Source organism: Athene cunicularia (assembly GCF_003259725.1).
Source record: "Athene cunicularia isolate RWA chromosome 9 unlocalized genomic scaffold, athCun1 chr9_part1, whole genome shotgun sequence".
Lineage (NCBI taxonomy): Eukaryota > Metazoa > Chordata > Aves > Strigiformes > Strigidae > Athene > Athene cunicularia.
Genome location: NW_020799110.1, coordinates 23,371,244 through 23,385,898, shown reverse-complemented (window position 1 = coordinate 23,385,898; position 14,655 = coordinate 23,371,244). Strand labels below are relative to the sequence as shown.

The window sequence follows — 14,655 nt, the reverse complement described above, 5'->3', positions numbered from 1 at the left end:
TGTATTTTAACACCCCAGAGTTTCAATAAAACTCATTTAGAAATCTGTCACCTTGTAGCAAAGTGGAAAATAGCTTTAAAAATTAATGTAACTCATGGAGAATTACTTCCTGTACCTTCAAGTTTTTAAACATAAGGGTCTAGGAGGCAAATATAAATATCACATCTAACTTTATTGTATGTCTTCTGGTAATACCAGCAGAAGAAGAGGTGTTTTTTTCCTTGACCTTTTACTTCAAGGAGAAGAGGAGAACTACTACATGGGAGGTTTCATCTGTGTGCTTGACACACCACACTGTATTCAAGGCCGTGGTGAGTAGAGTGGCTGCATATCTTAGTCAAAACACCAAAAAGATAGTGTTTCAGCAAAATGAATAAGGCATGTTTGAGGGGCTGTTGGAAAGAAGCAATTGTCCAAAGTTGCATCAGCAACTTGCAGCAGCATATGTGTCCCCAGCGGTTCCTGCTGCAGCATGACTCAAGGGTTCATGGGTTTGCTCTCTGTAAAGTACTGTATTAGAGGGTGAATTTTGAGCATGCATTTTAGACAGTGCCAGCAGCACCCTAACCCTAATGACCCTAACCCTAACGACCCTAATGACCCTAACCCTAAACCTCAGGTTTCAGATGGGGATTTCTTAACAAGCTCCTACATGTGCGGTGGTGATGACGTCAGCAGCGGACAGAGACTCCCAGCAACCCAAATGTCGTAATCTCCTGAATGGTTAGCACGCATCTGCTAACACAGGCCCGTCACTGCGAGAGGTGCCCAGTGATTTAACCCATCTCAGGTCTCTTGAAGCAACTGGACAAGTGCTAGCAGAGTTGGTCACATCACTATGTTTCGTTGACAGGCCCTGCTCAATAAAGAAGTGAGGAGATACCTGTGATGTTTCCTGAAGACCAGCCTCCACGGGAGGTCTTTCCTACTCCAAAACCAGTGATAAATGAGTATTTTAAACCATTAAAAGTACTTAAACTGTTAAAACTAGGGAGAGGTAAAGGGGAGGACCCAAATAAGAAGCTGTTGTGACTATTACAGCAACAAAACTGGGGCAGGTCTAGAAGCCACTTGACTAATGCCAAGTGAAACCCTGCCCTGAATAGGCAGAAGAGAGCACTGAAGTTGTAAGAAGGTGTGTGGTTTTTTATCTGCAGGCTCAGGGTCTGTGTCACTAGTATGTGGAAAAATGCTTTGTGGTCAGATCATTGCACAAAGGACCTGTGGGGAAATTTGCTGCTTTCCTGAGTAGGAACTTGTGGTAAAAGGCTATTGCACAGAAGAAATGTAATGGAGCAAAGCAAAGCCCCAGCCATCAAGTCAACTTCATAGTTAAGTGAGAGGCAGCACAACTTTACGGGATTATTGGTTTTTCCCTTTACTCATGCACCCCCTGACACCTGCAGCTTGCTGTTCTGCACAGCCCTGTGTTGGCTCAGTGCTGATGAGGGCTGGGAAGGAGGGCAGCCACCACCATTGGATGGTGTCTTTTTGGCAAAATTTCCTGCCCAGGTTTTGTTTCTTTTTTTCTAGTCAACACGGAGGCCTTCAAGCGGGACACCCATGGAGGGCGAGGGCATGTGCATGCTAGCAAAGCTGTCATGTTGTCAGAGCTTCCGTCAAAAGGCGGCTTGTGGCACGAAGCCGGGTGTTTTTAGTGTCATGCTGCGTTGAATTCTCACCAGTGACAAGTAGTTGAATAACACAGAATAAATGAGTGATTAAGAAAATGCCTTGGTGCAAATTAGTGGCTCTCAGTGGGTGCCTTGCTTTCGGCTCCGTTCCCTCTCACCTGTTTTAACTGTGAGATGCTGAAAGCCAAGTTGTCTAAGCTCAAAATTAAACTCCAATGGCAAAGTCTGGAACTGAACTTCCCAAACCACATTTTCCTTACTTTGTGTCTGTGCAAGGGGGAAATATGCTCATCTCCCAGAGCCTCTGCTCATCGGCCAAGTTCATGTTCTTTGCTCTTCTGTTTTATTCTCTGAGCATAACATGTCAGCACAATTCCAGAAGAAGAAAAGGTTGACATTTATAGGTATGTTTATATGCTTCCCTGTCCTGAAAAGCAAACCAAACATGAACAACTTAATCTTTTAATCTAAAAGGCAATCCTGCAAAGGTTACCAATCAATCCAATCAGTGACACATTACATTTTCTGTAAATGCACAGATGGATCTATAGCTCACATCACCCAGCAGGCTCAGGGTATGCTTTAAATCCTGTTATTCCATTTGCAAAGTTTAATTATATTGAATGCTCAGTAGCAGGAAAGAAAAACCCATTTGTCATCATTAGCCGGTGTGCCCTCTAGCCCCAGTGCTTTGGAGCTGGGTAATGTTATTGACTGATCTGATGTATCTCTAATAGGAAACAAGTATTTAGCCTCTTAATCCTTGATGAGACATCGATCTTCATTGGAGCTGGGACAGGTGCTCACAGTGTGTGCATGGCATAAAGTTCATGCAGGAGGGATAAACTAAATCCTTCAGCACAGTCCTGTCGCATCCACCTTCTGCTGTCAGCTCCCTTGCTTAGCTGGGCACAGCATATGCCTCACGTACAGTTTTGACTTCGATGGCGTGGTTGAGCCCAGGCAGGACTTCACCTGTGGGGTCTTGTAGTGACACTAGTCTGGTACAGGTCACCCATGGCATTTGGGGGACCAGGTGGAAATCAACACCCAGTGACTCCTCCATGCCAGCCTGTCCCGGTAGCAGGGGCTGTCTCTGACTGCTGGTGCTTCAGGGACCCTCCACCAAATGCTCTTTGCTGGGTTTCCGCCTCCCACTTGGTGCAGCCTGTTGAGGACACCAGCTGTGTGCAGGCAGTGCCCTGTCTGATGCTGTGACACGAATGCTTAACCAGTCATTACTGTCATGTTTTATTTTGCTTTTTCATGCGGTTCTGGGATTTTTTGCTTATCCGCTCCCTTCCTGTGCATGGCTCACCTCTCCAGCAGAAACATGCGTGGTTTTCTGGTATGCAGTAATGAAGAAGATATTAAAATATAACTCCTTGGCACTAGTAATTTCTGCTTAACCTCCCTCTCTGGAGTCAGTTACCTCATTGGCCTTCTGAAAATATTGAATCAAAGGCTTAATGAGCTATTCCTAAATTTTCATTTATTAAACTTATTATTAAACTGTATTCCTAAATTTGTTTTCCATGTCAGGAAATGGAAACAGATTAGATGAAATTGCAGCTTTCTGGTACAGAGGCATCACCATCTTTCACGAATGATGCGAGATGGATTCAAATCTAATTTGTTACCTTTCCTTTGCTGAGTCATTGCTAGTTCTTAAATGATGGGATAATTTTCTTTCTGAAAAATGCATGTTTATGGAACACTCCTCCCCCAGTACCTCTGTGAAGCCTCTGACGGCTTTCCTGTCTTTGGCCTCCTGCAGCAAAAGTTTTGCAGTTTAATGATGCATTGGGTGTATTGGGTCTGTCTGGCAGAAATCCATATCATTTGAGGACATGGGACCCTGAGTGGTGACTTTGAAAATGAGAAAATGGCCCTGTATCATTTACTTTTGACTTTTTCTCTATGCTGGTTCTATCTGTTCCACTTTGCATGTCTGTGGGTGCGCAGTGCACCATTAGCTCTAGGTTAGCTCACGGTCTTGAGCAGTGCTGTGCCAACCACACCGCTACCCAAGAAGGCTGATGGCATGCTGATTAGCCACCCCTGTACCTTGCTGTCATGGAAAAGGGGGTACCTTCAAAGGTCACCCAGGCTGTCTCTTGAAGGTTTGCATCATCCCATGTAGGCGTTCCCCCTGCTTCACACCACAATCAAAACCACATCATCTAGTCCTGCTTAGTGTACTACATTTTCACAAAACACAACCAGATGGAGTCTGTGTTAGGTTGACATCCTCCAGCATTGAGATTTGGTAGGAGACTGGTGAAAAATGCCAGGAGAATATACAGGTCCTCAGGAGGACTTGGCATGCAAAGCCTTCTCCTGTCTTCCTTGGAGTAATGAATCACTGTGTCCAGGCTAGACACTGCTTGCAGGCAGGTGCCTCTGGCCCTGCTGGCACAGACCAACCTTCTCCCAGTGCTGTTTGGTTGCCACCCTTCAAGAGGTCTTCTCCTGCCATGCCTTTTTGTCCCCTGGCCACTTTTAGCCATTACACAGGGTGAAGCATATCAGTCCTGACCTTACAGCCAGATTGTGTCCATCTCTGTCCCTACACCCACGGTCTTCTCCCCCAGCCATCTCACCCTCCTGGCCTATATCCCTCTTCAGGGCTCTTTCCTAGGCCACCACCTCCAAATTAACTGCTGCTCACCTGCACCTCCAATCCTCTGCCACAAACCACTCCTTCCCTTCTCCTCCATGGGCTGAGTTCAGTCTCCTGGCACTGCCAGCCACCACTTTCTTAGTCCCCACCACCAACTGTAGCCTCCCACATGCTCATGGCAGCACACAAGGCTGCGCCAACACTGTTGCAGCCACTATCTCTGGAGAAGCTCATCTCTGCCTCTGCTTGCCAAAGGCTGTACCCTGCAACACAAACCGCAGATGCTGCCACCCAGCACAGGGCTGGAAGGGTCTGTGCCCCGGGGGACAACCCTGCTCTCCCCAGTCTGTGAAGGGAGCAGAGCTTCTGGATGAGTTCAGCCAGGGATGGATCCCTCTGCACCTACCTCAGCCAGTCCTTGGGGCTCAGTGCTAGGACAGGTGACCCACAACATCCTGCTGTCTCCATCTGAGGGGGTCACCAAACCATGTGGGAACCTCTCAGGGCTTTCTGACTCACCTAATGGAGGCTGGGCAGTCTGTTCTGCTGACAGAAGCCAGCAAGAGGTATATGTCCCTTCACAGCTTGATTTTTGACTGCAGCTCTTACCCCATCTCTGTCTCTCAGAGATGGAAGGATGCATACTCAGCCATCTTGTCTCTCACCTGTCTTCCTAAACCTGCTTGTGGATGACAGAGCTTGGATGGACCCTTCTGACAGCTCACTTGATGATGACCTAGGTTATGGACAGGGTTTCTGCCACAGGCTGCCCCAAACTGTGTTCAGACCCCCCTAGGGACAACTCTGTGCCCTGCAGGCATCAGGGCAGGTGCCCACCACATGGGCCACACCAACATACAGGAGCTCCCTGGCCCCCACCATGCAGTGAGACAACCACAGCTGCGTGTAGGTGGGTGACAGGCGTGTGACCCGTGAGTCACTGCTCACCACTGTCCTGCCTCACACAGCAGGGCTCCTCACCAAGCTTGTACATCACCGTGAGTGTGGGCACCACTGGCATGCAGCTAGCCAAGGCTGAGGGCTTTGCCTTCCCTGCAAACACAGGGAGCAGGAGAAACCAAAGCTCTGGTGCCCACCTTGCTGTGAAGGGACCTCTTTGGGAGTGATGGGTGGTGGCCACAGCTGTCTTGGTGTGGGACACAGTGGTGTCAGCATGCACAGGGGCAACCTGCTCTCTGCAGACTGGTTTCACTTGTCTAGCACCGAGACAGCAGGACGTGTTTGCACATGTGTGTATGTGGCAACCTGGATGTTTCCTATGACCCACTAGACACTTTTCAACACAATAATTTGCTGTGCTGCCAGCCCAGCATACTGCCCTGGGAAGGCGTATGCTGGTATCAGGGGCAACTCAACAGTCTTGAGACCCCTTCCATGAAGGCATTTGTGTCTAAGTGGCGGGTAGGATTGGAAAGTGAACTGAGCTGCAATGAAGAGGAGGAGGAAGGATGAGACACACTGGGGCATTAGCACTGCACATGTATGTCATGGACAAACCTTCACAAGTGCCTGGCATGTTTCACATAGGAGCTCTGCCTCAAGGTGGCAGAGGCCACGCTCAGCCCCTCCCACTACTCTTGTGATGCTGTCTGTGTGTCTCCCTGCCCAGCGCTCTGCCTGTGGGGGTCACCCTGGCAGCTCACACAGGCAGCGTGTGGGGGTGAGCTGCCACCTTGCCCAGCCCCATGGCAGCACCCAACGCTGCCACCTTTTCCCACACCAGTGCCCCACTGGTGCACAACTGCCCCTCAACAGGGTGTGCAACACTCGCTCTGTGGGGTGCAGAGCTCAACAGGCTCTGACGCCCTGGCTCTGCCTGGGTGACAGCTCACACGTACAGGCGTGGCGGGGGATCAGCCGCTTCCCACGGTGGGGCCGTGGGCTCGACACCCCCAGCTCTCAGGAAGGCGCAGTCTGGCTGCTGTGGCTGACAGCTGCATTTCTGCAGAGCTGACACTCGCGTGATTCATCTTGATGCTGTCTCACACTCTGCGGACACAAACAAACTTATCGACAAGTTTCCCCTGGAAGGGAAAGCACCATGCTTTAATGGTTTTCCACTGCATGTTTCCATCATGCCACACCATCAGACACTGAAGCATACTGTCGCCCTGAAGCATCATCCCTCACAAAGCCCCAGAGAGGTATTTGCTCCTTTCCCCTCTGGCCTGTGGCTTTTGTCCACTTAGCATTTCAGAGTTCAAAACCTTGTCTACCTGTTTGGAAGATGGATGTTTCCCTACCTTTCTGCTTCCTCTCAGTCCATGCATCCACTCTGCAGCTTTGAGGGGCTGCAGCAAGCACATTCAGTACAGCACTTCTATTTGAAACTGCTCCTGTCACAGACACTATACCCAGATTTTTGGACAGCAACAAATAGAGGTGGAGCTGACATCTTCCATAGAAAAGCTTAGCCTGCTCCTTTTATTTTCCCTGCCCAAAAGAATTTTCTACCGCTGCTCATCTCCTCTCCTTTTACAGCTAGGTCTGCATGTGAGCTGGCACTCACAGCGTGCTCTTCCCTTTAACACTGCTGATTTACCCAAATGTCACCCCTATCTTCAGGAAAGGCAGACAGGAGCATCCAGAGAGCTGCAGGACAGTCAGTCTCACCTTGATCCCTGGGAAAGAGATGGATTAAATCCTCTTGGAAATAATTTAAAAGCATACTAAGGACAAGAAGGTGACTAGATTTACAAAACATGTCTGACCAACTTGATAAGCTGCCTCTAAAGAGAAGACTGCTCGGTGGATGAGGTGAGAGCAGTGGATGTTGTTTCTCTCAACTTTAGTGTTGAAAGCCTTACAGTCTCCCATAATACCTACAGAGACAGAGTGACGAAGTATGGTCTAGATAAATGGACAGTGAGGTGGACCGAAAACTTGCTGAACTGCCAAGCTCAAAGGGCTGAGACTAGTAGCATGAAGTCCAGCTGGAGGCCAGTCCCTACCAGGGTCCCTTGAAGAGGGAAACTGAGGCAAACAGTGAAGATGCCAAACAATAATGGCCTGGTGCTAGGACAGAGTGTACCCTCGGAAAGTTTACAGATCATATAAAACTGAGGGGAGTCAATCATACACAAGGGGATTGTGCCACCATTCAGAGTCACCTTCACAGGCTGGAGAAGTGAGCTGGCAGGAACCTCATGGGTTCAACAAGGGGCAGTGATAGTCTTGCACCTGAGGAGGAGCAACTCCAGGCACCAGCACACAGCCTGGGGCTGACTGTCTGGAAAACAGCTTTGCAGAGAAGGACCTGGTGGAAACCAAGCTGACCATGACCCGGCAATGCATCGCTGCAGCAAAGGCAGGCACCAGCATCCTAGGCTGCAGTAGGATAAGCATCACCAGCAGGTCAAGGGAGGAGATCCTTCCCCTCTACCCAGCACTGGTGAGACACATCTGGAGTTCTGTGTCTAGTGCTGGGCTCCCCAGTACAAGACAGACATGGACTTACTGGAGCAGGTCCAAGAAAAGGCCACAAAGATGATTAAGGGATTGGAGCATCTCATATGAGGAGAGGCTGAAAGAGCTGGTACTGTTCAATCTGAAGAAGAGAAGGCTCACAAGGATCTTATCCATGTGTGTAAACACGCAATCAGAGTGAGTAAAGAAGACAGAGCTCTTCTCTGAAGTGACAATGAGAGGACAAGAGGCAATGGGCACAAACTGAAATACAGGAAAGTCCATTTAAACACAGAAAAAATGTTTACTTTCAGGGTGATCAAACACTGGAACAGGTTACAGGTATCCTTGGAGATGCTCATAACCAGACTGGACATGGCCCTGGGCAACAGGCTCTGAGCAAGGGGTTGTAGTAAACCTCAGGAGGTCCCTTCCAACCTCAGCCACTCTGTGAACAAGGCCATTATCCTGGGCTCTCAGTCAAAAATAACTTACAGCATCAGCCTATTCGGGAAATGCAGCTGCAGCTCCCACAGCCTTTCCTTTGTGGCTCTCTTCACACAGATCTTTCTTGGCCTTAAACACCTGCAGTGACCCTCCAGTCCTTCTTCTGTGCTGTGACTCTAAGATCCACTGCAACTTTTCATATCATCAGGCTTCCCTGTCCTCTTCTGCCACAACACCTCACAAATGCCAGATGGTATCTGAGGGTCTTTAACAGCATGTGGTTCAGACACATTTTACATGGCTCCTGCCTTACACACTGATGGTCTGTCCTTGGTGACAAACAAACTGAGGGCTTTGGATGCCCTGTTGCCTCCTGAGGGCTGTGATTGGCACACACATCTTTGTGGCTATAGGGTGGCTGCAAGGTGTGTAAGGCTTGTGGTGGAGCAGAGCAAGTGGGTCTTATCTTCAGGCTCTTCCACCGGGTCCTCTCCCCTGCACAGTCTTGCTGGACAGCTGTGCTGCAGTGCTTCCTCTGCTTGACGTCTGGGCCATGTTGACATCCTGCTATCCTTCACTCACCACATCAGTGCCTGTGTGCTCTCACCCCTGGGCTCAAGCCAGCAGATTTCTCTTCTCTTCTCTCACAGCTCACATGGCCAGAAGAGTACCCATCGTGCTATTTTATGAGCAGCCAACCACCATTGGCATCACTGCAAAGAAGAAGTGTTACAGCTGGTCAGGTACTAAGGGTAAGTGGGCAGTAAGACAATTCCCCACTAGCTATGCTGCACGCTGATTATTGACACCAATTAAATAGCCCATCACTGACCCTTTGGGGCTTACAGCTCACTCTCCTCCCTCCACTTCTGTCAATGCAGTGTCTAACAAGTGGAGCTCTTCATCATCCATGTGAGATGCCAAGGTCTTTGTTCAGTCACCAGCCTGAAGCTCTCAGGTGCTTTGGCTGTACCTGTGCTGAGGGAATAGTGCAGGCTGGAGCCCTTCCACTGGCCCCATTGTGACCATCTCCTGCTCCATCCCTGCCCCACCTACCAAACCCATTCCAAGGGGCCATTTGGGTGCAGCAGTGTCCATCTGAGGAGGGATGGGGAGACTTTCTCCAGCCTAGAGAGAGACTATGCTACATGCCAAGATGCTCAGTGTGTTCACCTCCCCACCCAGAGCTGTGCAAGCAAGTATGACTCCATTCAGTACTCAGTCGGAGGCCCCTGCACCTCCAGATAGTGCATCTTCTTGGTTTTGCTTAGCTTAGGTTTCAGCACAGCATTTCAAATCCACAGTTGTTGAGTACCACTGCTTAGCTGTTGAACACACCACTTTAGAACACAACTTTCTACCTCACTGGAAAGTATTGCCACCATTTATTTGGTCAGCCGATTGACACTCAAAACCAAACCAACATGAAATCTTCTCCCACGCAGGAGGAGGAGGTGCTATAGAAACCGTCAAGTACGGGTGAGCTGTTGGTGTCCTGTGCATGCAGCCCCACCAGGTGCCTCGGCTGGCCCTGCTCCTCCTGGCCCAGATGTGCGGCTGCACAGCCCGTACATGCCCTGCCTCCAGCAGGACCTGCTGCTGATTTTGTGGCGTTAAACCTACAGGTAACATCACTTTGTTTCATTCTCTCTTACTCTCTGTGAACTGCTGCTCAGGGTCCTGCTGTGTCTGGGAGGAGGAAGAGGAGGCTTAGACGCCTGGTTTCTGCAGGGCAGTGCAGTCCCTGCAATGCAGAGGTCTATGCAATAGATCGCAATCTGTGAGCCTTTCAGTTTCTGTTCTTGCTCCAAGGTATCCTCCTGGTACTTCACCTGGAAGATCACAACATATTACTTCCTCACAGCAGCTGGGAACTGGAAAGTAAATTCATCCTAACACAGGAAATGAATGATTCCAGAAGATTTCTTTTTTTGTCTAAGTAAACCCTTGCATCTTTTCAAGATGTTCTGTTAGGGTTACTACATTACCATTTTCAAAGGATGCAGTGATAGATGAGCCGGAAAGAACACCTGTTTCAAAGAAGAAAAGAAAAATGTTCTGTGCCTTAGATCACTGTGTTTGAGAGCTATGAACAACAGCAAGGACAGCACAGGTAGTTTCCAGATTTCTTTATGCAATTTGGAAACAAAAGAGAGGAAAAACCGCTCACCTAGGGCTCTTCTGCCACAGAGGCAGTTTGTCTGCCCACTCTTTCTGGCTGTGCTTCCCTCCCAGGTCAGCTCACTGCCCAGGGCCTGGCCAGCAGTGCCTGTGGAGTACAGCCCTGTCTATTCTCATATCAGCACAGTATATTCATTAAATCTTTGCTGACAGCTACCCATTCAATTTATAGAAATGTTCGTGAAAATCTGACCAGTTGCCATGGAGGTGGCAGTTGGTGCAGAAGATGCTGTGCTGTATACCATACTTCCCATCCCACTTTCCTTCTTCCTCTCCCTCTGCTCAGTCTCAGGTCTTTTCCCTCACCCACCAAGGCTGCCCTACTGTCCTTAGTCATTTCACTCAACACATTCACCTGTCGTTCCTCTGGTACCTGATTATTTCTGAGCCACCCCACTAGGAGGGAGGAGGATTTTACAGGCAGGACTCTCCCTCTAGTGCACCTGTTTCCCCATGGGCATCCCACAGGAAAAAACACAGGATGTTTGCCACCACGGTGCTACTGCAACACCCACAGTGCCTTCAGCCTCTGCCTTGCTTCTATCCCTCCAAATTCTCTGTTAAGAGTCCAGAAGAAGCCTGCTACTTCTTGAGCTACTGGAGGAAATAAGCCCAGCCCTGGCCTTCCACCCCAGCTAGTGACCAGTTTCCATGGTGGGGAACAGCTGCGGATCAGGTTTCCCCAGTCTATAGTGGAAGGAAAGCAGGACACACTCCACAATACTGGCGACTTTGTTGAGCTCCAGCCTGTTCCTGGTCCTCCAGCAGCAGCAGCAAGATGCTGGTTTACAGCCATCTCCGTGCTTTTCTCACAGCTGTAGATTGCTGCCTAGCCCCTCTGATGCTGCAGCCATTGCATCTACCCAACCTTAAAAATTTCCATCAGCCACAGGATATGGTAGCTTATCAAACTGCATCTCTTTAAAGACATTTTATGCTCAGACATATCCTATCTATGCTATGTGGCCTGCTTTAAAACCCTCTGCTCATTTCCTCCCTCCTCCCCCCAGTCTCTGGGCTGCCCCGTAGCCCAGAGCACTAGTGAGACGTGATGCTGGGGACTGCATTTGGGCCACATTTCCAGCTCCAAAGGTGGTGTTGGCCAGAGCCCTTTCATGATGCAGAGTACACCAGCGTGGTTCGCCTGTGTTCTACTTCAGCATAGAGGCTGCTGCCGGCATTGCAGACCAGGGCCAGTGAAAAGCAACCTAGGCGTCAGCCATGACAGCAAAGACATCTGACTCATGCACTTAATGAGCATAATGATGTGGCAGCTTCAGCCCATGATGTAAGGTGATTCCCTGCTGCTACTTACAGAGAGGTTTTACTTGGGTGACAGCCATCACCTTCCTTCCAGGGTGCAGGCAGCGAGCAGCAAGCCTCTGTTGGGAAACCCAGACGTGAGCACACAAGAACTGGGAGAGGTCTCTATGCAGGAGTCACATTAGTGTCTGCTAGGGCCCAAGACATTTACATGTCCCCCCAGCAATTGAATTATTTGTATGTTCATCAGTTACTTCAGAACTGAAGTCTAATTTTGCAGGCAGTGCCCTCACCAACTGACCACAAGGTCTGCATTGCTTGCAGAGGCAAATAACTGCTTAACATATTCAGTCATGGTGTCCCTTCCTACACCTCTGAAAGCTGTAGGATTTCACCAGATCCCTCACCATTTCACTCTCCTGTTAGAGTGGTAAAAAGCTTATTTTAAATTAAAAGATTAAATTCTTTCCAAAGTGCATTTAGATGCAAACAGAAATTCAGTGACATATACACAGAACCACGAGTTCACAGAATTGTTCCGTGCGCACATCACATAGAGCCACTTTGCACAGGATGGGGTCTGGAGAAAGCTGATTTTTATCGGCCCATGAACTCACACTCTTCACGCAACCAATACAAAACATCTAGTAGCCAGTGTGACAGAGATGTACTACTTACATCTCATGGATTTCCTAAGGTGCCAGGATGCCTGCCACGAGCAGGAACCATCTAATGCAGCCATTAGTGACAAGTTCCTTGTTTGTACTGGTGTTGTGTCTTTCTGCTTTAGATCTTAGACTTGTACTCTCTCCTGGAACAAATGGGTTTAAAATCGGGTTAATCGTTCCACCCCCCATTCCCCTCCCAAGGAGGTAGAGAGCAACATGCCTCACTCACTCCCTTAGAGTTTCAAGCATGCCTTTGGGATGCAGGAACTCAGATTCAGCTGTTTTCCTCAACCTGGATCAAGAGCTCCAGATTTTCAAGGCAGCCCAAAGGCTCAGAAACCTCCACAGTTAAAGCCAGAGCATGAAGATGTCTGCCAAGTGACATCTGCTATGTCCTTGCAGCCCTTCATTCCCCTAGTCTGTCTCCCAAGTCAGCAGAACCAGTAGGAGTTTTTGCTCATGGATTGTGCTGGGCTTTGGGGTTGCTTCAACCCCTGCCTAGCTCAAAACCAAGCTAAAGGTAATTCTACCTCTTCTGCACAGCCTGACTTAACAAATTAGTGTTCACATTGTCACAAGATGCCCCCACTATCTATGAGGGCTTTTCTAAGTGCTATTCTGACTCCCCCCCCATTCAAGATCCCCTTATTTAATAAAGGCTGTCTGTCATGTCCCATTGGAAGTGTACCTTGAGATACCTACTCATAAACTGAGTAAACATAAACAAAGCTCCGCAAAGGATGCATCCCAGTTAGAGGCTGACTCAGAGAGTCAGCTTTGTAGACTCAAATTCACATTCATAACAAAGTAAATTTTTACTTAAATACCCTTTTTTATAGGAGCCATGAATCTTTTAAGAGGTAGGAGTAAAGTCTTACCATGTCTTTTCCCATTTCAGGTCTCAGAACATCATACAACGTCTACACATCAGGACAATGAATGTGTCCAGCAACTGCAGTGTCACAAATCTAGAACTGTATCACCATGTTCGTCTCATTGAATTTGCTCTGTATAACATAATTTTCTTTTTTGGAGCACTATTTAATGTCCTTGCTCTCTGGGTGTTCTTCTGTAAGATAAAGAAGTGGACAGAAACCAGGGTGTATGTAATCAATTTAGTCTTTGCAGACTTCTTTGTCATCTGCACTTTGCCTTCCATGGCTTATTTACTCTGGAATAAGTCAACTCGAGATGAACTCTGTCAGTTTATAGAGGCAATGTATTTTATCAACATGGTAGTGAGCATCTACATAATTTCATTTATCTCCATTGATCGATACATTGCCATAAAGCACCCCTTGAAAGCCAGGACCTTCAGGTCTCCTTTAAAGGCTGCCCTTCTCTGTGGGCTTCTGTGGGTCTCCGTGATAATTGCTGCCATCTTACAGCTTTGGCAGAGACACGCTGCTCTCTGCTTTCAGAAGGATACCACTGTGCCCGCTACTCTGAGCCTATTTTCCATTTTCTTCATTTTTACTGTTCCATTAGCAATCTTGATTTTTTGCTCCACAGAAGTAATTAGGAACCTTAAGAGGCAGCTGAACACAAATTCACCAGAGAAGAAATTAATTCAGAAAGCTGTTCACATTATTTATGCAAATCTGATTGTATTTATAATATGCTTTCTGCCAGCCTACCTTGGGTTACTTGCTAGGTTCATAATGGAGAGCATCGGAGCTACCTGTTTCCTGCTCCAGGTTATGAAGAACTTCTCCACTGTGACGAGGTGTATTGCCACGTCCAACTGCTGCCTGGATAGCATCTGCTACTACTTTGTGACCAAGGAATTCCGTGAAGCCCTTCAACTGCCCAAATCCAGAACTGAAAAAACAGATCAAACCCACTCCTTGCAGACACACACTTGCTAAAGGAAGGTGGGGGGCAGGGGGGATGAAAAACACCAAACCCAAAAAACCCCACAACTCTGTAACATCAAGAGAAGAAAGAGCTTCAACATTATTGGGCTAACTACTGTGCTTTCTCTCTAGGACGATCTTTGCTAGGTTTAGCGTTACTGAGTTAATTGTGATTTATACTGTATGTTTCTATTAAACAAATAATTTATTTCACAGAGATATGTAAAAGCGTGTATGTAATTGCTGGTCAGTAACACATCTCCATTCCACCCTCCAGTGCCTGCTTGTTACTCTTACAGGAAGAGAGGTGACCCATGTATGTTTCTCTGTTAATTTTGCAACTAAAGTCCATCAATCCTTATTGCCAACACGTACAAAAGAATACATTATGTTTTACCTCATTATGTATTTCAGGGGTTTTGTATTATTAAAATAATACCATTTCTTTTTATCCTATTCTTTTGGTGGGCTGAGGGAGTTCAGGTGGTACCAGGATACTACTACGTAGATGGTCCTAGACTCTACCACTGACCTTCCCCTTCAAGTCAATGGGTCAG

General features: G+C 48.0%; 1 protein-coding gene across 2 annotated transcripts; it reads left to right on the top strand.

Annotated features, from left to right (window-relative positions):
- Positions 1-247: 247 nt before the first annotated feature.
- LOC113483388 (G-protein coupled receptor 35-like) lies at positions 248-14,110 on the top strand. Of its 2 annotated transcripts, none has more exons than XM_026854913.1 (3): positions 248-311; positions 9,576-9,755; positions 13,141-14,110. In XM_026854913.1, the coding sequence occupies exon 3, from the start codon at positions 13,178-13,180 to the stop codon at positions 14,108-14,110; it is 933 nt and encodes a 310-aa protein (XP_026710714.1). In that variant the 5' UTR covers positions 248-311; positions 9,576-9,755; positions 13,141-13,177. The 2 variants fall into 2 exon arrangements, with proteins under 2 accessions (XP_026710714.1, XP_026710713.1); XM_026854912.1 differs by lacking the exon at positions 248-311 and adding an exon at positions 8,794-8,882.
- Positions 14,111-14,655: the final 545 nt, after the last annotated feature.

Excerpts from the sequence above, each read along its gene's own strand:
- LOC113483388 (XM_026854913.1), top strand. The coding sequence starts at position 13,178 with ATGAATGTGTCCAGCAACTGCAGTGTCACAAATCTAGAACTGTATCAC.